The 27975-nt window shown below is 40.8% G+C and overlaps 3 gene segments (V, D, J or C); all 3 read left to right on the top strand.

Annotated features, from left to right (window-relative positions):
- The first annotated feature begins 1298 nt into the window (after positions 1-1298).
- LOC100945265 lies at positions 1299-1822 on the top strand. The segment is given in 2 exon segments: positions 1299-1377; positions 1482-1822. Coding segments are annotated over 2 exon segments (420 nt in total).
- An 8293-nt stretch (positions 1823-10115) lies between these two features.
- Positions 10116-10645, top strand: LOC105887137. The segment is given in 2 exon segments: positions 10116-10179; positions 10278-10645. Coding segments are annotated over 2 exon segments (417 nt in total).
- A 9728-nt stretch (positions 10646-20373) lies between these two features.
- Positions 20374-27975, top strand: part of LOC100943019 — a 191640-nt gene continuing 184038 nt past the window's right edge.

Genomic DNA, 27975 nt, shown 5'->3' with positions numbered 1-27975 from the left:
TTTGCATAACATCTTTCACCCAGGAAGCTACATGTCCCAAAGGAGAGTGCTCCAAGACCAGAGACAAGGAGATCTCTGTGCTTCACATTCTGACTCCTTGGGTTGGTGACTTAAAGACTGTTTGGCTGACTTTTCTCAAACAGAGGCTAGTAATATGCGTCTTACAGAAATTTTATACAGGTAAATAAAACAGAGTTTAATACAAACTATAGATTCAAGAACTCTTAGGCCCTTGTGAATTCTGACAGATGTCTAGTCTAGCACAAGTTATTTGCTTTGTGAAATTCTGGAATAAACAGCAGGCATGGATTATATTAGCCTTTTTCACGTATGTTTTAGACTCAAGTGATCCAGTTCCAATGGCCTCATCTAAAATGAAGAGGGAAATCATAGACAGTAGTCAGGGTTTTCAAGAGACAGAATCAGTAGAACACACAAAAAAAGACATGTGAGAGGGCGGCCCCTGTAGCTCAAAGGAGTAGGGTGCCGGCCCCATATGCTGGAGGTGGTGGGTTCAAACCATCCCAATGCCCATGACAAAGTACAGAGGCCTGAGCTCTGCCATGAGGCTACTATCAGGTGAATTTATGACACAGCATAAAAAATATTCAAATTGTGTTTACCTTGACCTTGAGACTTAAAAACCTGTCTAGGTGTCATGGGGCTCTTTTAACACAGGGTATCTCTGTAAGCTGACATATGCTTTCTAAAGTTTAAGCAGAGAGAAAAACTAGCAAAGGTACTCAGAGGTGAATTTTGAGCACAGAAGTCATAAAAGGCCATAGGGATGTACCTTAGACCACAGAAGTATTAAGCAAAATTAAAACAGCATACAAATAAGAAACTGTATCCTAGTGGGAATGAAGTATACAGCAAAGAGCATATGTACTTACAGGATTTTTTAAAAACCAATCTATAAAGTCTTTTAATTCTTAACTGCCAAATGTGTCTGTGTATATATATATTATATATATACATACATACATATATAAATATCTATAATTTATTTGTTAAAAAAACAAATAAACTACATATATAATTGGCTGGGGTAGGTTTGAACCTGGCCCCAGTCAAACTGCAACAATAACAACAACAACATCAACAACAAAAAATAGCTGGGCATTGTGGCAGGCGCCTGCAGTCCCAGCTACTTGGGAGGCTGAGACAAGAGAATCGCACAAGCCCAAGAGCTGGAAGGGAAGGGGCGTGGCAGGTCAGCTCTGCAGCTCAAGCATGTGTCAGGGACAGTGACATCACTGAGTCACCAAGAGCCTAAGCTGTATTTCCCCAATGCAGGGATGGAAGACACAAGATTCTGCCCTAGACTTGAAATGGGTCCCTGGCTCTTCTATGTGGCCCTGTGTCTCCTGGCAGCAGGTGAGAGCTGGTCACAGGTGGCCTTCCTTCCCTGGAATTCCCAAACCTTCTGCATAAGCCTTTCTCTTAGGATGGCAGCATCAATCTGTTTCTCTCCATTACAGGACACACGGATGCTGGAATCACCCAGAACCCAAGATACAAGGTTGCAGAGACAGGAAAGCAAGTGACACTGGAATGTCATCAGACTAATAAGCATGACTATATGTACTGGTACCGACAGGACCTGGGACATGGGCTGAAGCTGATCCATTACTCAGTTGGTGCTACTATCACTGATAAAGGGGAAGTCCCCGATGGCTACAGTGTCTCCAGACCAAGCATAGAGAATTTCAACCTCTCTCTAGCGTCTGCCACCCACTCCCAGACATCTGTGTACTTCTGTGCCAGCAGTGATCCACAGTGCTGCACGGCCGCCTCCTCTCTGCACAGAAAGGGCAATTAGGAAGTTTTAGGTCACTTGTGTCTAACCCACCCATGGAAGTCCTGCCCTCCAAAAGGATTGCAGAGCCTTTGCCAGGCTGGGGGCCTCAGGGGAATGGTTAACATGATCCTTAGGGTGGAGGTCCATCTCTGCACCAGGCTCAGCCTGACAGGAGGTCCTCCCAACTGCCTGAGTTCTCTGGGTCTCCTGCTGTTCTTTCTGCTTACAGAAAGAAAAGTGCATCTTTGGTTGAGCTTCATGGTTATTCCCCTGGTAATCTCAAAGCCACCCTATTCTCTCCTCTTTGGGCTCCAGTGACTTTCTTACTTGCCTTTTCTCTGCCCTCTACCCTAACTCTCGACATAATTCTTCATTCATGGTCTCTGCTCCTGGCTGCCTTTCTCCTAAGGGTTCCTGTTGTAGCTGGCACCTGTCAGCTGCCTCTCCACCAGCCTGCAGCAGGTTGCTGGCTCTGCCCATTCCAGCCACATTCCCCTGTGTTACTGCCACTTCCTCACATGTGCTCTGCTATTTTTTTCACAGGTTGATTCTTCAGCCCTGAGCATATCTTCCTCCTTCTTATTCCCAGGTCTCTAGCTCATCCCTTCCATGGAAACATAATTCAGGTAAATTTATTCTTAACTGGGAAAGGTAAGACTTCATTTTTACTAGAAAAATATCAGGGAAAATATTTTTAGCACTTGAGGCAATTATTTTTCAAGTGGTGACACAAAAGAACACAAGTCATAAAGAATACTTATTTCAGTCCTTAAATTAAACTGTTGTGCATCAAAACACAACACGAAAAGACGAGCCACAGCCTGGAAGAAAGCGTGCACGGTGCATGCGCATGAGGAGGAGTCAGCGTGACGCAGACAGTTCCTGCTCTCCAACACCCAACATTCCTCTACGGTTCCTGGTCTTTCCTGCAACTAGAGGCTTGGAAACATATATGGAGGTCCTGGATGATGGAATGTGGGCAAAAGCTATGTAAATGAATTCGAAGCCTGGCCCTTAAATATACCCGGTGGCATAGTAATGAGAATCCCCAAGCATATACTCACATTTGGAAATTATCTGCAAAATACCACGAGATCCAGGATATGGATCCTGGCTAAGGTTTATTAAAGCATTATAGTAAGTAATCAGCAGCACATCACATGAGGAAAACACACAGGTGGAATCTGGAGGAATCCACACGCAGTTGTCCTTACGCTCTTTCTTCCAGGAGGGGTCGCTCAGAGCTCACTCTTCCTGCAGCTGCAAAAGTGTATTTTCACGTGTACAATATTTAAGCCAAGGGAACCCATTAGAGATTCAGTACACAAGAAGATCTATTAAGGATGGTCATGTAGGCACTCACTACCCAGCAAGTACCAAAAATTCCGATCCTAGAAGAAAACCTGTGTTCAGCATAATATTATTTTCAACACCAGTCTAGGCACAACGAGCCACTCCTCTCAGTTAGGAAAATCTTTCTGTCAGTGCGGAACACTGTTCACCAGCCAACTTACCAGGTACCAGCCAAAGTCCAATCTTATAAGCAGGACTCTCTAAGTACAGCAGTCCCAAGCTTGCTGTGTCAACTACCTTCTGCACAGACACCCTTCTCTCTTCTGCTGTGCTTTGATGAACTTGAAAGCTGCACAGGACAGATTGCCTAAGGGTGATATGGAAGCAGCCTGGCTCCCTGATTTGTATGAATTTGGTGGACAACCATCAAAGAAAGTTGCTCATTCCATGCTGGGCTTCTTGGTCATGGGAAGTAAGAACAGTTAAGCTGCAGAAATGTTAGGATTTGTTTTGTTTGGTTTTATATCTGTAGTATAGCAGTGCTTTTCTAATAGAGTCAGTTATCTAGAACGAATAAGACTTCTCATTACTTAATGATAGGAACTCAATCCAATAAAAATGACAATCCGTAAGTTAAATAGGTAATTCACAGACGAGGAAACATGAATTATCACTAACCATGTAAGTAAGTAGGTTTTCAACTTTTCTTAGAAGCTGAGTATTGAAAATGGAAATAATGAATTATGCCTTTAAACCAGACCTGAAAGTTTTCAAAGGAGTTATTGTCCTAAGTGTGAATAAAGATATGGAGCTAGTAGACATTGTCTTACATTCTGAAAAAAACTTATGGCGATATCAGAAACCCCCTTGCAAGATATATTCTGACAAAGAGCACTTAGAAGTAAATTATCAATTGAGACAACTGTGTGTATCTGCAGGTTTGGAACCCAAAGCTATGGAAGGCTGACAGATAAGGTTGTGAACAACCTTGGATTTGGGTATCTCGGGGGTCCTTGAACTCGTCCCTTGAGGGTACTAAGGAATGACTGTGTGTTTAAATTATTTGGATTTCTTTGGTTATGTTTAGGTTTTATCATGGAGATTTAAGCAGTCAATAATTATTTTTGCCATTTTGAAAACTGTCTTTTTTTTTCAACTCTTTAAAAATTGTGGTTAAAATACATATAATGTATAATTTGTCACTTTAACAAATTTGTAACGTACAATTCAGAAGCATTAACGTTCCTCTGAATTCACAATGTTGTGGGACCATCACCACTAACTATTCCAAAATGTTTTTCATCCTCTCAGAGAGAAACTCCATGGCTATTCTGCAATAATGCCTCATTTCCTTCCTTCCCAGCCCATAGGAACCTCGAATTTACCTTCTGTCTGCATGAATTTCCCTAATCCAAAGAGTTAATATATGTAAAATCATTCACTTTTTTCTTTCTATTTCTGGCTTTTTCATTTTTTTCATCGTGTTTTCCAGGCTTATCCAAGTTGTGGCAAATGGCCAGGGCTCATTCTTTGTTAGACTGTCATGCAATTTGTTGGGACTGAATAATATTCCATTGTGTATATACGCCATAGATTTGTATCCATTTGTCAGTCAATAGACACTTAGATACACTTAGGTTGTTTGCATACCCGTGCTATTGTAAATAATGCTGCAGTGGACGTGGAAGTGCAGATAGCTTCACGAGGTGATGATTTCATTTCTTTTATGCAGATACCAAAAAAAGTAATTGCGGGTGTGGGACACAATAACAGCAGAGACCTTATCTAATGAATGCGGACCTTGTAACCTAATCATTTATAGCATCACATTAATCTGAATTTATAAAAGAAGATTGCTTGGCTCTATAGTAGTTCTATTTTTAATTTCTTTAGCAACTTCCACACAGTTTTGATATGCACCAATCTATAGTCCCACCAACAGCATTCAAGGGTTCCCTTTTCTCCACACCTTCACTAACACTTATCTCTTACACTTTTGATAATAGCTGTTCAAGTGAATGTGAGGTGAAATCTCAAAGTGATTTTGATTTTCCTTTCTCATTAGTGATGTTGAGCATCATTTCATATAACTATTGGCCATTTTTACATTTTCATTGTAGAAATTTCTTTTTCTATATTTTAATTCAAATTATATGTTCTCTTGATACCATGTTGTATGGGATCTTTAGAAATTTTGGATATTAACCCCTTCGCAGATACATTATTTGTGAATGTTTTTGTCAATGCATAGGTTGATTTTTCATTTTGTTTCACGTTTTCTTTGCTATGCAGAAGTATTTCAGGTTGATGTAGCCCCAATTATTTATTTTTGTTTTGTAGCCAGAGCATTTTATGTGATAGCCAAGAAATCATTGCCAAGGTCAATATCAAGGAGGTTTTCCTTTATATCAAGTGTCATGAACTCAAAATTGATGAAGAATCTAAAGATGTAAAGCATCCTTTCATGTATTTATTTATCATTTGTGTATTTTATTAGGGGTAATGCCTTTTCTTGTCTGGTTGTTTTGTAGAGTTGTCTTTAGATTTTAGCAGTTTTACTAGGATGAGTCTGAATGAGGTTGAAGTCGAACTTCACTTAAGATATTTCTCATTAATAGTGTTTCCAGTGTATTCTGGAATATTTTTAATATATTTTAGAAGAGACAAAATGAGTAAATGTATGGGTATTGCTCAATATAAACTTATGGTTTTTAATGTTCTGTATTTCCTAACCCTAATCATGGAGGGGTCTAAGAGCCAATATAAAGTTGATTGGCTATTCATTTATTTCTTTGTGGTTGTGTTCCCAGTGACAATGGGCAGATCTCTTGCCTCAGACTTGATTTCAAATTTTTTCTCCAATAAAAGAAATGAAGTAGAAATGGTATATTTAGATCAGGGGCAGGGAAGGTCCTAAAAACATCTTTTGCAAGGAAAGAAGGTGTCAGAATGTTGAAGACAGGTTAAAAAAAATCCACAGGACCAGTTTCAAGAGGCTCCCTACTAGCCAAACATGGGAATTTAAGCATTAAAGAAGAAGAATGAGGATACTAGGATATAACAAGTGTTTCAAACCTAAATGGCTACAATGGAAATAAAAAGGTAGGTAAGAATCTCTTCATTATAGAAGAATGCTAGTTAATAAATTTAATTAGATTATTAACGTAACCATCAATGTGGTTTTAGACAAAGGTGATCAGTTGTACCAAAACCAACAGGGGAAAGTTTCTTGGTCATTAGGATGCATATATTGTCTCAAACTATCACTCTACTGATTGCTTATTATGTACAAAAGATAAATGACATCAGTTGGGCTCCTAGTGGACCCCAGCATAGGACAGCGGTCAGCAAGGGAGACAGCACTGGAACAACAACAAAACTTATACTAAGCTTAGTGCATAAAACTGGAAGCCTGTAAAGACATACCCTGGTTCATGTGCCTGGTGGCAGCATGAGAATATGCAGCACTTGTCCTGCTTCCCAGAATCTTTTTATTGGGTACATAATAGAGTACACATGCAAGAATACACAGTAGTAAGTAGTTAGCAGTCAAGGTTAAAAATGAGAGAGGGGAGATTATAACCTCCAGGTAGGTTGAGTAAAGGGTAAGTAGGGACATAGAGTAACGGAACATCTGAAGTGATCAGATAATGGTGCAAGCAGGAAAGGAAGGGGGAAAAGCAAGTCTCATCTCCTAAGGCAGATGTCTCAGCTTCTGTAGCCTCAGCTACTAGTTGATGCTCTCATCTGCCTGCACTGCTGATTTCCCCATGCAGAGATAGTCACCCAGACATTCCCCTGACTGAGCACCTTAGTCTGAGTTGGAAGGGCTGTGAGGAATTCAGCCTTTCCTCCTCCCACAAATATCCTCACAGTGGAAATCTGATGTCCATCATCTCAAATTGAGCATCACGAAAATGTATAAAGATGACATCGTTTGTTCTTGCAATGGGAAGTACACATCATCTATGCTGCATGTTTGCCAAAATAATTAACCTCTAATAATGTAGCTGTTCTGACTGTGGGTTTCAGTTTTATGTAGGTCATTTTATAGGTGATCTGGCTTGGGCTTTTTAAAAAACCAAGGTCGTGTAAAACATAAAATATCAAGTGGGTAAAGGAGGTGTCTATTTTAAAGTAAATAAAGAGATCTGAGACCAAAGGAATCTATGATCTTTCATAATGTCCTAGAGGTGAAAATATCGAAATGAAAGAACACACTGGGAGAACTAGATTAAATTGAATGTGAAGCATATTTATTAGAAAATAGTATTATAGGAATCTTAATTTTTGAGTGTAAAAAGAATTTATGGTTATGTGAGAGAATGGCCCTTTTTAAGGAGAGATAATGAATTAAGAATAAAATGTTACAGGTTTTGAATGTAAAATATACAGAAAAAGATAAAATGTTCATAATTGACACACACAGATGTACATTTTAATATTATGTTTTATTATTCCTTCAACTTTTCCTAGATGTCAGTTTTTAAAATAAAATTTGAAAAAAAATAAATAAAATTTGGAGAAAAAATATTAAGATTCCCAAAGCGTTTGCATGATTTCAGTCTAATAGTGGGTATTTTCATATTTATTTTCAAAATCTTTGAGATAGTCTATAATCACCATAAAACTCACAGGCAATATAAAATCTCTTCTAGTTCTACAGTGTCTCCTTTTTTTCTGTAGGAGACAGAATATGGTTGGACAATAATTTAAAAAAGAATATAAGTGAGTTTATAGTTTGGAGATAAAATAGATCAATATCTCTGATATAAGCACAAAACTTATCTAGCTAGCACTGCATGGCAAGAAGCCTTTTGGCAAATACATAGGATTTTTATCTGATTCAAGACATTTTGAATTTTCTACAAGTTGCTCAAAACTCACAAACTTTGGGAAGTTGAATTTAAACAGAAGAGTGGTGTTTGACCTGAATTGTGGCTGGACAATATGAATTTACATGATGGGAAGGGCCTCTAGGGTGAGATGGAGTTGGGAGGATTCCCTTGGTTTCCTCCCTAACAGGGTATAGTATTATCCCTGATTCTCCTGCAGATAGTGTGAAGTCACACCAGGGTCCCTGAACCATGAATGGAGGTCCTGAGCCTAGTGACTCTAAACTGTTGGTCACAAAGAGGCAGTGGGTCTGATGGAACCCAAATCTTTTGCACAGGACTTAGTGCTGTGGTCTGCAGATACTGTGAGTGGCCGGTAGAGTGTGAAATACTAAACAGAGACTCTTTTTCCTGCATTGATGTAATTAGGTCTGTTTAGCTGTGAAATCTGAACTGAGGAGGGAATTGTCTGGGCCTGCATTGAGGGGGCAGATGGAGGAGAAACAGCAGCCAGCCTGACACTCAGAAAAGCCACTGCCTCAGTGGAAATCCAGAGAAAATACTAGCAATATGCCTGTGCCCCTCACCGAACCCACTCTAGTTGTGCCCTAGACGATGTATGGGATGGTGTAAGGGCAGGTGGGAGGAAAGAGTAGATAATTACAGGTCTCGCCAGATAGGCTTGTCTCAAGTTACTGGCAGTAACAGCATAAATATCCTCAGTGAGATTTTCCAGAAGTCTGGCTTCTTTTCCCTGAGCAGCAAGATGCCCTCTTTCTGGCTTTGAATGCATTTCTTTAGTTTCCCAGTGGTGCTGTCCAGGAAGCACGTGGGTCATGGGGACACATGGAAAATTTCCCCTCTGGAGTTGACATCCTTCAATTTTAGATATTTCATCTACTTTCTGAAAAGTCCTGTCTCCAGCCTCCCAGCCTGAATGTTATAGTCCCCCAGAACCTTTAGCCCTGGTCACAGGGATGGAACAGGTAGGAAACACCTTGATGTGAAGAAAATTTCCATCACGTATCCGTAATTATTAACTGGTGCCAACATGAGTTGGGCTCAGACCAACAGATCTACTCAAATTATAGAGAATTTATAGGGAAAAAAGATGGCTCTGGTAATTCTTTACCTACAAGTCTTCTTCACCTGATAACTTTGACATGCGTCCCCTTGGCATTTGGGGAACTTAGCAGGATATCTCTGAATTCAGAGATACACCTTTCCCACTTCACTGAATACACATACCCTCGCTTTGTTCTCTGATACCAACTTTCAGTCTTCTCCAACCCCTTAAACTTTCCTCTTCTACCATGCAGACAATGAGAGGAAGTGTATTGCAACTGAAGTTGCCAGATTAAAAAAAAATTGCTGGATGCTAACACTGTGGTTCAAATATAAATTATACTGTCTATTATGTTTTAAAGATTCCAGAAGGTATGTTCAATTCTGAATAAATTATCATAATACAGTAATATTTTAAAGGATAAGAGAGTTCTCAATACTTCTCAAGTAAGATACATGTATCAGAACTTAACGTTCATTATACTGGTGGCCAAGAACTATAGGCAGCACCATTATGAAGGCATTGGTACAAAATGCATCATGAAGTTTGGGAATAGCAAATAAGAAACTGGTCATTGGCCTTCAGACAAAATTAAACCTTCCAACTCTGTGCTCAGTGTGTTTTTGTTCCCCGTTAGCTTTGAGGGTGTCAGCTACTTCAGTGTGTTTCTGGGATACAGCTGTGCCAGGCACCTCTGCTTCCACCTTGTGTAACTCATATTACAGGGAAGATAGAGAACCTGATAAAAAAGAAATGCCAAAGAGAATGATCATCAAAGATAAGAAAAAGAGGTCACTAGCTGATATCTCTATTTTGATTTGCCTTTAACACAGCCCCATAGAAACATCTAGCAGAGTTAGAGGCTGAACCTGAAGATGGAGTGAGAGATCCAATCACCCAAACTCTGGAGATAGGAGTGAAGACGCCTAGATGAATTTAGAGGCTCTGGATATGTTAAACCAACTTCTAGATCTCTGAGCTTATAACAATTGGTTTCAAAGACGGTGGGCATCTGTAGAGTCAGTGATGTCACCATAGGAACCTCCTCGTGGGGACAGGAACACCCCTTCTGTTCCTCTGCTCCTGCTCACAAGGACCCTGATCTGGTGGCCCTCCCATCTTTTCCAACCCTGCAATGAGCACCAGTCTCCTCATCTGGGCATCCCTATGTCTCATGGGGGCAGGTGAGTTCTCAAAACACTGGAATCTCCATGCTGGATCTCTCAGTGCTTATTCCAATTTCTTTTTTGCTATTTGAAAATTCTGTTTTGTCCCCCAACAGAACTCAAAGAATCTGGAGTTGTCCAGTCTCCCAGATACAAGATTGCAGAGAAAAGACAAGCCGTGGCCTTTTGGTGCAATCCTGTTTCTGGGCACAATACCCTTTACTGGTACCAGCAGACCCCGGGAAAGGGTCTGGAGCTTTTGATTCAATATCAGAATAAGGACCCAGTTGATGAGTCCCAACTGTTCAAGGATAGATTTTTTGCAGAGAGGTCCAAAGGAGTAGATTCAACGCTCAGGATCCAGCAGGCAGGGCTGGAGGACTCAGCCACGTACCTCTGTGCCAGCAGCAGCCACAGCATCACAGAGACGCCTCCTCCTGTGCACAGAACTGTGGGGTCTCCTCTCTCTAGTCAACTCACATGAGCCCTAAACAGAGGCCTCACCTCATCCAAGGGAAAGAAGTGGGTTTGCAGACACAGGCTGTGATTTATATAGTGGGAGGGAAGGGTTCTTTCTTGAAATCTGAGGGCCACAAGTGTTGTTTGCAAATTATTATGACTCGGGGATTTGAAGCTCATATCAACTCTAGAAACCAAAACTGAAAGTGACTTACCATAGACTTATCCTCAAGGATAGTGATAGTTTTTCTCCTATAAAAATATGGAGTCTCAAAGTATGTACAATAAACAATATAGATGGTGATTATATGTGAGGAACAAGCAGCAGCCCCCACTTGTCACTGTCCGAATGATTTGAATGTTGCTCTTGGTTCCTTCCCCACTCTCTAGCTCCGCCTATGCCCTGACACTGGATGTTTTATGCAACAAAGTCTCAGCACGGTGTGTGGGTGTTTGGAAATATTTTCCTCTGTTTTTAATGGAAATCTGTTAATAATGTGTTAGTGATGAATTGATTTGGAATTTTAATTTTCTTTGCATTTTAAAGATAAATTCTTAGTCTATGATTTGTTTGAGACTTAAATGAAATAGAGATGTTATAATTAAATGTTGGTTTCAGCTGAAGGAATTTTTAAACATTTAAGGGAGATTTACAATCCAATGGGACGTGTATTTGGTTTATGCATTTCATTATTGTAACATACTTATAAGGTTATTTGCTTTTATTGTACGACCTCTGCTGTTCCATTGGACCATGTGACAAGATGGGAAGTAAAGTACTTAAATGTGTTAGTATAGAATGGGCTTGGAATGAATGTAATTTCTGCCCTGCCATGACACATCTGTGCTATGTTTAATATGTATACCCGGGGAGCAAAGCTTGGAGTTGGGGAGTAACACTTACATGGCTATCATCTTTCTCCATTTAGACCTAATCTCCTGGGACAACACTTTGTTCAACATTCTCCATTTGGTGGGACTTCTCTACAGTAACACTCCTGTTTTAGTGCTCCTATTCTTTGCCAAGTCTTTTCTATGGAAGGGGGATTATGCTGTCTTATTGAGTCTCTTCATCTTAGTTTAGTCTCCATCTCTCACTTTCTTCCTGGCTACCCAGAGAAAAAAGAAGATTCTTTGCTGCTTTTTCAACATGTACTAACATCAGTGAAGAACTTTCTTTTCCACACAGATTTGGCTAAATTTCTCCTCCTGAAATTTGGAGGGGAGAGAGAATGGGTTAAATTCTTATTTAGCATAGTGTTAACCAGACTGTTTGGTTTTACACTGAGACTCATAGTTCATCAAAATTAAAAGCGTATGATCCAATATCCGTCTCTGAAGTGGTTCCACCTTAGCCCAGCTGTAACGACATTAATATTTTTTGTTGACCCTGCACACTTACAAATCATAATGTCCCATATCTCTTAGACTCAGTGAAAACAAAGCACAATTCTCCTATGTCCTGGGGCACATTTGTGCTGCTTCTCCCCACTGGCCAGTAGGAGGCACTGTGGCTTTGTTGTCCTCCTGAGTCTATGGGAAGAGGCTCAGAGGGCTCCTTCTCTCAGATGGCTGGTGGAAAGGGGCAGTTAAAGGAAACCTTGGGGTAGGAGCTAGATTCAGGGAGTTCGCTTGCAGATGTCCTGAATGATGTCTGGGGATAAAAGAATTAGAGATCAACCCTCTTCTCCATTATAGAGATGGGCTTTGCTCTAATCTGAACTTTGGATGGGACTTAGAATGGCAGGTGTCTTACAGTGGACATAGCTCTGATCTTAAGATGTAGGGGCACAAGGAGCTGGGGCGATTGTCTTGCATGTTCCGGTTGGGGAAAGGAGAGAAGCCTAAGAGTGCTTGAGTCTCCTTAACACTGCATCACTCTGACTCTTCTTCCTCCCTCTTCCACATTTTAGGTCCCTTTTGACTGAATTGGGGAAACTTGGAAAATCTAGTCTACTGTTCCTATATTAAAGTCAACTGATTAGAAACTGATAATTTGGAATATTAGTGTATTCCTTGTCACATAATTTGACACTTCCCTAGTTTCGGAGGATTAGACATGGACATCTCTAGGGCCATCATTCTGCCTCCCATACTTGCAACCTTGCTTGTTGAAGAACAAGTGATAATATTTTTGAAGACAGAATAATAACCACATTTTACAGTCTAGGTCCAGACTACAAAATAATGTTACTACAAAATAATAGAGCCCACAAGGGAAACAGGAATCTTAGGTAATACAAGCTAAGCCTACAAAAGATTTGTTCTTTAAAATCAACGTGTATCCTTGGATTCAGGGTTTCAGCAATATACCTCTGTGCTGCAGCAAAATATGGACTTCGACTCTCCATTCCATCTTAGCAGCAAAAAATTAACCAACTCAAGAAATAAAGGCTTCCCTCAGCTCTCCCTAACCCTATAACCTCCAACCTGAGAAGTGGGTTTGTGGGTTTGCTTTTATAGGGAAAAGGCCAAATGTTAATGATGAAAAACGTTGAGTTTTTCTAAATGCAAGAATAAGATGTAAATCCAGTCCAGATGCTTTTATCTATATTCTTTTCATGAAAAACCCAATCCTCTTACCCTCTTTGTTTCACTGTGTGGATAAAGAATGTGCGAGATTCAGTGCTTGTAGGCTTTAGACATTCAATACAGTTCAAGGATAAACTGAGATTTTTTTTCACCACAAAGATTTTTCGCATCTAATTGGTTCTCACAGCATCAGTTCAGCCTGTATTTTTGAGTGCTCAAGGCAATTCAGGCTATTGGAGTTCTGCCTATGGCCAAATCTCATGTACTGTTGTCTTATTTGTTGCCACTCAGAGGTCCTGAAATTCCAGCTGAAAATAGTTCAGAATGAAATTCAGTTTCTATTGCCTGTAGACAAAAGACATAATCTGCGCCTATGCAGACATGATTTCACTATGTTTCTTATTCCCCTGACTTCTCCCTGCTGCTTCCAGATCATTGTCCTTCCCCCTTCTTTAAAGCCCAGCTTCTTCACAAAGGTGGCATGGGAATGTCACCCTTCACTGTCACATTTATTTCTTTACTTTAGACTCCCTTCATGTTGAAGCCTTCCACCTGCTGCTAATCCAGGTGTCACCCTTAATGACTAATCTCCCACATAGACATTTATACATTGGTTTGGCTTCCCAGCTTTGCAAACTTCCTCTTCCCTGAGATGTTTTTCCTCTTGTTCTTTTTATACTCACCTCCATGATTGTAGACCATGAAGGCAGAACAAAGTCCTTTCGACATTTCTATTTCAATCCTCACGTCTTGCTACCACTGCCTCCCTTCTTTCCATCTCACTAACTCTGGGACAGTGGCTCCTACAATTCTGTTGCTCTGACCCCTCCAGTTCACATGGTCCACAACTTTTCAACTCTTATATTGTTAATTTTCACAGTGTAAGTCACATTTTAAGGTTTAAGACTATAGTGAACATATTACTGGAACAGTTTTGAATGACCATGTTTAGAGGATGAACAAAAAAGCCACATTGAAGGAGAAAACATTTTTCAAATTGTATATGAAAACACCACACTGTACCCCATGTTTGCATTAATGTACACAGCTATCATTTAATAATAAAAAAAATTTGCAAACCACATATGCAACCAAAGATTAATCTCAAGAGTATTTATCCAAGATTCACAGAACTGACCATCTAACCTATAGACTCATGAGCAATAACAAATCGCTGTTGTTTTAAACTGATGAAGTTTAAAGGAGGCTTGTTTTACAGCATTGCTGTGGGGGTGTTGACTGTTATGCCATGTGTTGCAAATATAGATTTTTAAAAATTGTCCTAATCACAATCCCATAGAGCATTGCTCTTTCCAAATTTGTTGCTTTTTAGGAAGAGCACTGCTTAAATCTGTTGTCTCTGTCTGCTCTATTTTCTATTTTGATTCACATGTAAACATGAGCACATATGCTTTCAAAATTCTAGTCTCTTAACAGTTCTGATTTCTAAAGATAACTTTTTATTGTTTTCAGTACTTTTTGTTGTTTCTTGAATTTCTTATATGAGGAGGTACTCAGTTTACCATCTTGAAATTGTAATTCTTCAAACATTTTTACAATGCTAGTGATTGGAGATATATCATATTAGGAGTTGAAGAGACCCGGGTCTCTGCAGTTGCTGCTTGAGGGTCAGGTCTTATGAACCATTTCTGGTGTCTGTGGGACACCTCCCAGTGTGGTCATTGGCTTTTACTGAAGATGATTCACCAACTGTTGGTCATTCTTAGACATCTAAGTACTAAATTCAACAGTGTCCTTTTCTCAAATATGTAACATGATGGCATAATTGCTTCACATATGGACATGAATGGACATGTCCTTCCAATCTGCCCAGTAGATTATTCTAATTAAGTATTAATAACCTCCAACTTATTTCTTTGGGTTTAGTAACAGAACTATCACTATCTTCACCCCTCAGTTCAGATACAGAATGTGTATTTTGGATGAAGCAGCTGTATGCTTCTGAGTTCTCCATGACATTCTAAGTTACACAATGACAGATACTCTTATCTGGATATTTTTAAAAATCCTGGATGGTTACATTTCCTCATTCACTGGGAAGAGAATAAAAAATATCCAGGGTTAAGTGTGATATTGAGTCTTCCAGACAGTGAGAAGATGCCCAGTGAAACAGCCTCATCAGATGGCTTATTATGGGAGAATTCACATTTCCAAGACTCTTCTTGAAGTCAAAGAAAGTGAGCTATCAGCCACAGTGAGCTCCGAGACAGCAATAATCTGTAATATGAAATGGTAAGCAGTACAGGCCAGGCTCCCTCTGTGGAAGAAAAAGTAATGAGGAGGACTGTCAAGGAGAATGAAATTAGATCGTGTGTACACAAAGCAGCAAAATCAGTCAACATAATTATTGCAAAAGCTTGGAGGATAATTAGAAGAACATCTGTGCTTGGAAGACTTTTTGCAGGGAATTTGAATTTGCTAACAAAATGTATGAGGCACCACAGTAGTTCGAAGTTAAGTTTCTTTCTTACCCTCCAGATGGGAACAAAGGAAAAATATTTATAATAGAGAGCTTTTATATGGACCTTACTATGTCTGGGGCATTCCAACTAGATGCTAAGAGCAGTCAGAACCCTATTTTACAGAGGAAGATATTGAAACAGGGAGTATGAGCGTAGATTTTCCAACGTGGCATGGCTAATAAAAGCAGTAAAGGTGAATTTGAACACAAGAAATTTGGAACTGGATTCCCTTTAACCATTATAAGCCATTATAAACAAAATTGAAAATATAGATTCATTAAACTGGAGAGGAAAGGAAAACTTCTTTGGGAAAAGTGAAACCTTCTGAGAAGACTTAGTCTTCTTAAGTCCTTAAGAGGAGCATCTCAAGTCCACAGAAGGCAGATTTTTAAGGGAAGTGGCCATGCATTCAAGTTTAACTGCTCTTAAGGGATGTCATAAAATGGAGACATTGATTTTAGTTGTGGTAGGGCAGGCAGAGTAACTGAGTGCAAAGAAGCCTGACAGAAAGATGACAGATTGGAAAGAACAGACCGAATGACTTCTTGTAGGAAGATAGGGCTTGGGAGTCTGCTGATAAATGCCTTTCAAAATCACAGCTTTGTGTATTACAAAAGTTTTGAGATACACAAAAATAAAGAAATGTAAAATCTGCATTTTACGGAAACAAAGGAAGCCCTCTCAGCACCCATAAACCGAGCAAGTTGAAACCTACACAGGTGAATCAGAAAGATGCTGTCGACTGAGTTTTGGGGGAGTGAAATGATGAACAATAACACAGCCTGTCTCAAAACTTTCATAGTTACCTACACATATAAATGGATCCATACAATTTGGACAGTTTTGAAAAGAGATGCTTAGAGAGATCAACTGAAAATATTCAACTTATTAGGTAATCTTCAGATGCTGCCTGGCTCTTAAAGGAGCCTGCCTAACTCACTCTTATAACTCTCAAGAAAGTGTAAGGCGAGATGGGACATGTTGAAGAGAAAGCAGGCAAAAGCATGAATACCTTGTAGTGGAATTGCTCAACATAGGAAGTAAAAGATAAGGAGTATGTGTTTCGATATTGCTTATTTTAGGCGACTCAGACATCACGAATTGCACTTTTCCCACTGGGTAAGATCACAGATAAAAATCTACAAGACTAAGTTAGAAAGACTAATGACTTGAAAGTAAGGCAAAAATAAAATTAAAGAGGGTATTCAATTATAGTAAATATTGCTAAAACTACTTGTGTTTAAGAAGGAACAGGATAAATTTTTTTTTTATTGAAAACAGGATAAATTTTAACAAGCATTTAAACTTTCAGACCCTCAGCTTAATATTTCTTAAAGGATTAGGCAATAACAGAGGAAAATAAAATGACTAAATGTGTATAACTCTTGTCGAAATTAAAAACAATAATATAAATAAATACTATGTATATTCAAGGCCTGGAACATACCAGATTTGAAAGCTGAGAGTGAGTTGATGAAATGCAAACAGTAATGACTTAGATGGGTCTTCACTAGGCCCTCACAGAGAATTTTATAAGGGGAGTAGCACATATCAGATGTGTGAGATATCTGAGTACTGGCATTTCATTGTTGATGCTGATAATTTTAGCTTATTGCTGGATCTCTGTTTTGTCATAATGGGAACCATGGCAGGGCAGATTGGGGAGGGAAAGGAGAAGGCAAATGAACTCTCAGCTTTTCAGCCAGTGTGGGCTTGAAGTTATTTAATGACTGTTGTGAAACCCTTTGTGTCTTCTGGGGGCCAGTTTCATTTCTAGCTTGGGTGTCAAGAGTACATCTTAAGGAGCAATAGCAATTGATATCAAAAAAGGTGCCTCCGGAGGGTGGGAGCAGAATTGTCCTAAAAGATTGTTCATCTCTTGCTGATCACAGGGGAGATGTCTAAGTGCAAGTTGTTAAGAGAACATAAATTTTAAGAATCTTTGAAAAAATATTTATTCCCACATACCTGTGTCTATGTACGTGTGGAGGTGTGGAGGTGGTTCTCTGAAAAAACATTTCTGGCCCGTCTCCCTTCCCCTCATTCTTCTATGTGGTAAGAAACTGAGCTATCTGCTTAGTGATTTTGCAAGAAGAAACTAGGCATGCTTACATCAAGCCCTCTGCTTTGTCTTTGGATTTGCTGACCTACAGGGGAGAGATTTTCTCTTCTTCTCCCTCAGAATCCTGGTAAAATTAGTGAGCAGACTCTTTATTCAGTGGAGAGCTTGTCCTCTCAGGAAAAGGGTGTATTAAATTAAGAAGAATGCTAGTATCGTGGCTAGTCCTCCTGATCAGCACAGAAGCTGGCCTTTGTCTTCAGTTTGTCTGATTTCAGCATTCCTCTCTCAAATGTTTTGAGTCCTAGATGAGAAAGAGGGGTAGTTTTTGAACCCCTGATCACCAGCAACTCTAACTCCCTGTTATACCTGTCTCAGTGTGACACAGCATGGTTTACTGTGAGTCTTGGCAAGGGTCTCATTTGTAGTGACTCAGCCCACTGGCCACTGGGAGACACTGAGATTCTTTCAGAGCTGCTGAGAGAGCAGTCTAGGGACTAAAGCAAAGCCCTGTTGGTCCCTGAATTAGGAACCCTACTTGTAGAGCCCTGAGAAAGCACTGAAAAGAGAAGGGAGGACCCAAAGACTTCCAATCTTGTGCAACTGGGTGAAAACCAATAGTACCACAGGATTTTTGGCAACTTTGTGATGTTCATCAGACCAAGGGGCCACTGACAGACCATTAGGACCATGCAGTCCAGATTAAAAGAGGTGTGTGTGGGATAGAGGGGGGTTGGTGGGGGAAATACGCAAAAGGAGAAGTAAAAGAACACATACAATTCTCAGCCCCTTTCACCCTCCCAACCTTGTCTCAATAACCCACAAAAATATTTATTTCATGTGTCAAAGGTAGACTGCAATGGCAACCTACTGATGTGGCGGGGGGGTAAAGCAGGGCTTGGGCAGCACAGATGCAAATCAGAGGGGCCCTTGGCCTTCAGCCCTTGGATGTATTACTATCGCTAGAAAAATTACTAAAGCCTGTGGTGGTCCCAAGTCTGATTTTTATTTTTTTCCACTAAAGATGAGAGCATTGAGGAGGGAAATCCTCCACTCTTGTGCAGATCTTCTTATGTGCTCATGGTTATTCTGTTTCATGACTTTGCATATCTGAGAGAAGATAAATCCAGCAAACAGGTAAGAAAGTCTGCACCCTGAAATACGTATCTTGATCCAAAGTGTTTTTTCATGTGCTCATGCTACCATCTTCCTTCCTAAGCCCCCTATCTAGCTTCTGCCCTCTGCATGTACAGCTCCCAGTATGGTATGGACCCCTCCAGACCCCCTGATTGCAGAGAGATTATAGTACCACACACACACACACACACGTACACATACACACTGACACAAATAAACACTGGGACCAGGAAGGAGTGGACACTGCCGAATCTCCTCCATTATAAAATTTCTCTGTCACAACTTCCCACCAGCCAGTGGTATGCTTCTCTCTATCAGCTGACACACTCCCCAGTTTGGGGAGGCAGGGGACTGTATCTCTTGGCCAACACAAAAACATGGAGCTAGTGTTTCCTGTCCTCTCTAGACACAGGAATAGTATTATTATTCATACTCTAAGAACCAGACCATTTTCTATATTTTCATCTCCCCACTCGAAAGAGTTGATGTGTAGGTACTGATTGACTTACTTTATGGAGAGAATCACGTCTTAATGAATGGAGAATCTTTTAATGCTTTGTTAAGAGTGAAAGGAAAACCAGAATTAGCTTGAGAGTACTTCACTGTGGCTTCTAAGGAAAGTTAAATCCCTCATTATCGTTACTCAATCCTCACCAGGGCCTGAGGATTAACAGGATTTGAAGCTTACCATGGAGCAGCTAAATGGGACCTCGTCCCCCATGGGAGAGTGACAGAAATTCAGGAGGTGCTGTGGCCTGGAGATTATCCAGCACATGGTACAAGTTTCCAGCCTTCACTAGGAATAAATCCTTCACAGCCCTGCCTCTTCCCAGGGCTTCCACTTTGCAGTCTTTGTGATGAATGTGGCAGTCCCAACCCCTCTAGGAGCAAAGCGCTAACTGAGCTGGAGACTGCCAATCAGAGGAATAATAAAGTTCTGAGATTTAGAAAGTAATTTATTAATGTGCAGAATTCGAGATGCTGCTGGCACCCCCATGGAGAAATATCCAGCCAGCGGGTCACTATTTAGTACATCAAGGAAGGCAGAATGGGAGCTGTGATGTTTGGTGGTTCCGCAAGCACTGGGGCTATGAGACGTGGCAACAAATGGGGGTGCTTGGAGCCTTTGAATGAGCCAACCATATCCCAGAGTAATTGCACATATTTTCAGTTGGTCTTCTGCACGGGATTAGTGCTTGTCTTTGGAAGGATGTCCTATAAGAAGGGACACAGACAGTGATGTCACTGTCTGGCCCCTTCCACTTTGGTAGGCAGGAGGCTGGGGTTCTCCAGGCCCTCTATTCACACCCACAAGGGCCTCATGTGGGTGACACCTCCTCCTGTTCCACCCTGCCATGGCCACCAGGCTTTTCTGCTGTGCCATCCTTTGTCTCCTGGACATAGGTGAGTCCTCAGAAATAAAGAATCTGTGTTTTAGACATTGCTAGATATGAGTCTGATTATGTTCTTAATTCTGTCCCTTTCCACAGAGCCCACAGTTGCTGGAGTCACCCAGACACCTAAGCACAAGGTGACAGAGATAGGACAAGCAGTGACTTTGAACTGCGAGCCAATTTCAGGCCATGTTGCCATTTACTGGTACAGACAGACCAAGATGCAGGGACCAGAGTTTCTCATTTACTTTAACAACATGCAACCTATAGATAATTCAGGGATGCCCAAGGACAGATTCTCTGCTAGGATGCTTAATGCGTCTTTCTCCACTCTGAAGATCCAGCCCACGGCACCTGGGGACTCAGCCATGTATCTCTGTGCCAGCAGCTTAGCCACAGCGCTGTAGATTCACCCCCTCCCTGTGCAGAAACCCGCTTCCCCTTGTCCTCCAGTTCCCAGAAGCTCCCTGCAGCCTTTCCTGCCCCTCCCTTTTCACGGGAAGGATGTGGGTTTGCTGTTCTATGGGCCCCTGGACAAGACAAGGACAGATGGTAGGGAGGTCTCACATTAGGAAACTTGGTAGGAAGTCGAAGGGTGAGCTGATTCCTGGGATTCCTCAGAAATTTCTCTCCAGGGTGACTAAGTCCCAGGCTGAGGATGAATGTCCCAGCCTAAGAGTCTGCATTACAGCTTCTCCACCGTGTCTCATCTCTTCTCCCTTAAAACCCCCAATGTTGTTGACTGCTCCCGAAATCTAGATGAACTTAGGCTTCTCAGTTTCTTCAGTTGCTCATTTCCAGTGGTCATTTCCTCCAACCCATCTCTATTCATTTCTACTCTCACATTCTAGACGGACAATTAGAAATAATTTGGGCCACCTACAGAGGAGCTCTCTCAAGTATCCTATTGTCTCCTATAGGCTTCTCTTTTCTAACTCTGCAACCGACTCTGCAGAACCCTTCACCCTGTTAGGCCCTGCCTTGACTTCTCCTGCAAGCACTGTGCTGTGTGTCACCTCCTCATCCCACTTAGAGTCCATGTCCTAAGACAACTGTGAAATTCTTGCACATGCCTTCAGCTGCCCTCTCTGTTCCCCTTTCAATGACACAGAGAACCTTTAAAATGTTCCTTATCTTATCAACCTGCATTACAATGGGAGTGTTCCCTATGGTATGTACGTCCATTAATGCATATAAAGTTATATGCATACTTCCCTTTTATTAAAAAAAGGTATTATTTTTGATTGAGTTTATTGGTTTCATATGTCAATCATATTTTTACTTTTGACAATTGTAGAAGGATTAAGAAAAATTATATATTCAGAATGTATGATCCTATCTCTTTTATATGTATTTGTGCTTTGCTTTGTATGTATAAAAAAGTTTAAAGAATTACAAATAGGCACCTTTATCTATTCACTTGTAGAAATGATAAACTGTCAAAATGAAAATAATTTGCAAAATAACAGATGACATAAATGATTTTTTAAAAAAATCAGTAAATGTCTCTATTTAAGTTCACTAGAGTTTTATTTGCTTCTATAGAAAATTTTTAAAAGTTGTGAAATATATTGCTGGTTATTTGGAGAGATAAAAGGAATATAAAAAGAGTAGAAAGAAGATGACTACTCCTGACTTTTTCTATTTTTTTCCTTTTTAAATTTGAAACACTATTCACCACCAAAATGTAAAACAACACCACCAGTAAAACAATACACAGGTAATCTAGAAAGAAAAAGAGATTCTCTATTTATAGAGCAAAGAGGGAGCTGATAGGTAGAGTAATGTGGGAGTGTTAAAATCATAATGGCTTATAGGCCTTCAGACTAGATACAGGCCTTGTGGTTAGAACTGGGTTTTAATGCCCATATAAAAGAAAAGATACAAAGGATCTAGAGTTAGATCATCTTCTGCATTATCCTGGAGCTTCTACATATTCTCAGACCATGTGACCTAAAAGTATGACAACAAAGACTCAGAAATGCAGCTGAAAACCAAATGTTTGTTTAGTCAGGCCTTTGGCTGATAGATAAAAGGGAAAAATTAGCAGAGAGAAACTCCAGGCTGTGTCTCACATGTGTAAGGAATGGAAACCACATGGTCAGAAACTAAAAGGCCCATAACTATTGAGACCCTTGGGGACCTTGACCTTAAGAATTTCAATATCAAGAATGTGACATCCAGAATTTCTCGAGTAAACTTCTTCCAATCAAGATGGATTAATAGGAATCAGATTTGCCCTCCTGTTTGACAGAGCTTAAAATAAAAGCAAACAACAACAAAACCCCCCAGCAAACAAAACATGTGAAATGTGAGTTGTCAAAATAGTGGAAACAGGGTAACAGACAACAACGATCCCTGGGAAATAGGAGTACTACGACCTTCCTACCTTAACACCCAGAGGGAGCTTCCAGGCTGTGGCCCAGGGAGGGGGAACCAGGCAGAACTTGGTGGTCTCCCTGAGTTCAGAATCAGGGTTGGAAGTAAGGAAGCAGCTGGATCTCAGAGGCGGGGGACTAAATAGGCCACTGCTGAACAGAGAGGCTCGGGAGACCTTCACAAGATTCCCCGTGTCTATTCGGCTGTGTTCCCCATGAGGCAACTCCCTGAAGAAGGAAGCAGAACCACTCAACAAGGTTAGAGGAATCGATGCCCAGAGCTCAAAAAAGGCTGGGAGTAATATTTTTTTTCTAGCTGGGATGGGAAACTTAACAATTCATGAGGCAATCAGTAGGGAAATCAAGGATGGGAGTGGAAGGAACTTACGTCAGAGAGGTAATGGGGCTGGGAGGCTCACGTAAGACCTTGAAGCCTTTCGGTGCTCTGCTTTCTCATTCCAAATAAAACTGGAAGCTAGTGGATAATGTGGAGTAGATGAGTCATGTGATCCAGCTGATGTAGAGCTGCATGTGAGAGCTAGTGTGGAAGCAGGAGAAAGCAGGAGGACCAGTTAGGAATCTATTGCAAAAGATGATGGTGGTTGGTTCCAGAGCATTAGCCGTGAAGATGGTGAAGCATACATGGGTTGTGAGTGAGTTTTGATGACCACGCTGGTTGAATTTCCCAATGGATTGGCTATAACGTGGGGTAGAAATAGAGGATTCGAGGACAACTCTAAGATTTTCAGCTGGATCCGCTGGAAGCTGCAGAAGGGAACAGAGGTGGGGATAGTGTTCATGTTTAATCACACTGAGTGTAAGGGCCAAAGCTCGACTGGAATGTGTTCAGTGGGTAATGGGAAAAGAGAATTAAGTGGTAACAGCAGCCGATCATTAGAAATAGCAAGAATAGCATCAGTAGCCACTTGAAGTTGAAATGCCCCACACTCTTTGGAGATATGATACCAGACAGAAGACAGGGCTAGGAATGGGGCAGGATCCAGACTTGGACTCAGCAGCTATCAGTTGACTGTATAAGAAATAAATGTACAAAGTTACCAACTGCCCATAGGAGTAAACATGTTGACTTTAATTGATGTCAGTTTTTCTCTATCACCCTCTCTAGAGGCGACCTTCTGCAGAGAACCCTGGCTAGTTCGGCTATGTTCCCACCTCCCTCAAGGGAGCACCTGAGGCTGTGGACATGAGCTCATATGAAGCCACACCTCTCAGGGCCAAGAGACACAAATTTGCTTCTGTATTCCTGCTTAAACTCCCTCCTCTGAAAAAGTGCACGCATTTTCTGGATCCTGACATAGTTTCCAGGCATCCCAGCTCAGTTTCTCATTGTCCCCTGGGAGCAAGTAAAGTCCTAAGAAATTTGAATATCTCTGCAATACCCTTTCCCAGTTCATTCTTGTTATATAGTCTCTGTTTTTGTGTCCTCCCACAGAGCACATAGCAGCTGGAGTCACTCGGTTCCCCAGCAGCAAGGTTATAGAAAAGGACCAGGCTGTGACTCTGAGATGTGACCCAGTTTCTGGACATGGTTCTATTTTTTGGTCGCAATATACCATGGGGAAAGAAATGGAATGTTTTGTGCACTTTCTATAAGAGTGTGTACAGAAGAAGTCAGGGATGCTCAGTTATCAGTTCTCAGCTGAAAGGACTGACGGGACATACTCCAGTCTGGAGGTCCAGCCTGCAGAACTGGAGGATGCTGAAGTTTATTTTTGTGCCAGCAGCCCAGACACCGTGCTTCCGAAACGCCCTTCTTGTGCAAAACCATATCCTTCTCTCCTCTTGAACCACAGCAAGGCTGAACAGAAGCCTTTCCCTGCTTTCTTCCCCAAGGAAAGGAAGAGAGAAAGAACCAGAATCAATATTAGAAGTATAAGAGTACTTCAGTAATATTCGGATGGTGATATCTGTGATTTGGGGGATTTCTGGGGTCCCTTACACAGAACTTAATCTATGCATTTCTTTTTAAGTGACTTACCCTAATATAAAGTGCCATAGGCTTCTTGCCTACCTTGCTGCTTTGAAAGGTTTGTGACTCTGACTGTGAAACCATACCTTTTATTCCTTCTTTCAGGAAGACAAGTGAGTCTTCCTGATAAAAATAGTCAATAAAAAGGCACTTACTACTGGTTTGTAGGACACTCAGCGATAACGCTGGCAATAGAGGTAGTAGTGGTGTAAGCTGAGGTTACAGTTGCCTAGCATACATACATTTCCAGCACTTAAAAAAAAAATCTCATTTCGCAGTGGAACACCCAGGTTCATTATCAGAGGTAAAACCTACTTTTTCTGTCTACAAAGGGTCTGAGTTTTTGATGTAAAAAATACAGTTAACATCATGAGCAGAAAAGCATCAGCCAATCTGGAATATTTTTAAAATCACTTCCAGTTGCTGCAATAGGATTATGTAATTCTTAACATGGCTTACAATACATTTGCCTGATTCATCAGTCTTCTTTTAGCATCTGGCTTCCAATATTGCTGTCTGGGTTTGGCCAAGATTTTGTATATAATCATGAAATACAGCTAATAATAATTTTTCATTTTCCATAGTCTTGATTATTCTGTGGTCCCTCAAATCATCCTTGAGTCCATACCTTAACACTGATCAGGAAAACAGACAATGGGAAAAGTCTACAAGTGGGCTTGTATTTTAATTTTCAAAACAAATTTTCCCCTCCTAATTGTTCAGATCCCCTGGTTAAGCAATCAGTCCTCTATAGTTCTGTGCAGAGAGGTGGCATGAATGGGTATATTGAGTTTCTGCCACACACACATCACAAACACACATCCTGCCTGTGAATTAGTCCATCATTTCCTTAGCATTATAAGCACAAGGAGAAATGATTTCTACCACAGAGCCACATATTTTTTCAGCAAGAGAACGTATAACTAATTCCTTTCCCTTTATTTTGTTATTTAATCTAAGGCCATAACAAGCAGCCAAATAATTGATTTGTTCTTCCACTCCTTGCTCTCTCCATTATATTTAAAAATAGCAGCTACTGAGTCAAACCAAACTCTCAGCCTGTGCATTGCTGGACTCCAACATATAATAAGTGAAAGTTAAATTCAGCACTTTGACATTTCACATTATAGACACCTAACATTCTATTCTACAGTAGATACAATTGTTGCCTTTATAGTTCTGTTAACTCAAGTGGTATCTTTACATCTGAATTATTTTCCTGTTATTGCATATTTTGTTTTTCCATCTTGAGTTATAATTGACAGGTAAACATTACACATATTTAAGATACACAGGTGATGTTTTGATGTATGCATACATGGTGAAATTGTGTCTACATGCAAGTTAGTTAATGTGCCTGTCCTCACACAGTTACCTTTGTGAATGTAAGTGTTTTAAGAAAATTTGAGATCTCTCTTAGCAAATTTTAAGGATACAATAGATTATTATTAACGGTAGTAACCAGGCTGTATAGTAGGTCTCTGGAACTTTCAAGTCCATTCCAAAAATCAACTATTTTTCTGATTAAGCGTCAAATATGTCTTGGTGTTGCAGATAGCAGCTATTTTTAGATTAGCCATGAATAATGAACAATGCTAGCTTAAAAGAGAGGAGGCGTATGGAGGCATCCATGGGCTGTAAGGTCTTTGCAGTTTCCAGGAAGTGATAAAAGCTGGTTTAAATTACACAGGAATAAGTCAAGGATGGGAATTCCTGTAAACAGCTCTTATCACAAACCCAGACTGTCCCAGCAGCCTGGACCTCTGCACTCTGCTCTCCTCTCTGGGGGATGATAGCAGGACAGGGGGCCTGTGTCTACCTCTCCTGCTGCTCCTGGCCGTCATGTTTCCCTTTCCTCAATATATCCCCTTCCTTAATCATCACTCTGTGATAGGAAAGGCATCCCAAACCTGGACACGGGACACATGGTAACCACGAAACTCCCCACATGAACCATATCCAGAGTAAACAGAAGAAATAAGTCTGCATTCCTCACAGAAGCCCTAAGAGAACTGGTGTGTCTGGACTCAAGCGTCCACAATCAGGAATACAGAACATAAGAGGACAGCAGATGGAGTTGAAAGCCTGGATGCTTCACCTTCCTGTCACACTCATTGTCCTCAAGTGGTGGCTGGCGGTGGACTCAGCAGGGTACTGTGGGGTTGACAAGAGAGTGTATGTGGCACTAAGTGGGCTTCACAGAGGAGGCAGATTTGCTCTGTGATTGTGGGCAGAGCTCACCACCCCGGCTGCCACATGTGCACCACAGGGATGTTGATATGAGGATCCTTCATCCATCAGGAAATCAGGCAAGACCCCAGGCCATGAAAACCTTGAAAGCAGCCACCTCCAGCTTCAGACAGCCCCCTGGTGTGCCACTCTTTGTTTACAAATAGGATTTTCTGCCCTTCCCATGTTAATGTCTCAGATTTTGTTAGAATGATTATCAGCATTCGCCTTATCTCAACTGTTATTTTAAACTAATTATTAAAATATATTAAATACATTAAAATATATAATAATTTGAGATCTGACACCTTTATAACCGTGAGTCTTCTGTACGTTCCTAGCCGACTAAAAAATCACGATCGGTGCCACATACCTGACGTGGATGATCTTTATTCTCTCAGTTAGGCCAGTGAAATGTACAGAGAAGTGGCAGCTGACCCAGAAAGCTTCAAGTACTCAACTTCTAATTGTGTCCTTTAGGGCAAGAAAGAAATGATAATGTTAGAAAGGCCACCATGTGACCATTTCTATCTGAAGCAGCTGTACATCAGCTCACATCTCACAGTACACTCTGCTCTGCTTAGACTCCCCAACTCCTGCAAGTATCCTCTAAGCCCAGTGCTTTTTAACCTTTATTGTTCATATAAAATATGATCTCATTAAAATTCAGATTTTGATCCAATCAGTCTAGGGTATAACCTGATATTCTCTGCATTCTGAAAAGAGTCCAAGTGGTGGCAAGGCTGCTGGTCAATGGGCCACACTGAGTATCCAAGCTCTAGACAACACCTGTGGTGTGGTGAGTTATGTTGGTACAAAGCCCCTCTTCTCAAGGATCACTTTGCATAGTCCTTGCACCAGGCTGGATACCTATTCTGGTTAGCACATGTAACTCTGTCCTCCAAATTTTGTAGAATCAGTTTTTCTGAATCTGGGCACCAGTACATAGCATAAAAGATAGGAGGATAAAACACATATTGGCATGCTGTAAACAGAAATTCATTTTCTATAGTAAATACACCAAGTACCTAATCCCATTCTTAAAACTCTTTTAGGGCTCGACGCCTATAGTTCAACCGGCTAAGGCGCCAGCCACGTACACCTAAGGTGGCAGGTTCGAATCCCCAGCCCGGACCCGCCAAACAACAATGAC

The sequence above is a fragment of the Otolemur garnettii genome, unplaced genomic scaffold (assembly GCF_000181295.1).
Source record: "Otolemur garnettii isolate 467f Iridium unplaced genomic scaffold, OtoGar3 scaffold00049, whole genome shotgun sequence".
NCBI classification, from domain to species: Eukaryota; Metazoa; Chordata; class Mammalia; order Primates; family Galagidae; genus Otolemur; species Otolemur garnettii.
Note: the sequence above shows the minus strand (reverse complement) of the source record. Positions and strands in the feature narration are given on the sequence as shown.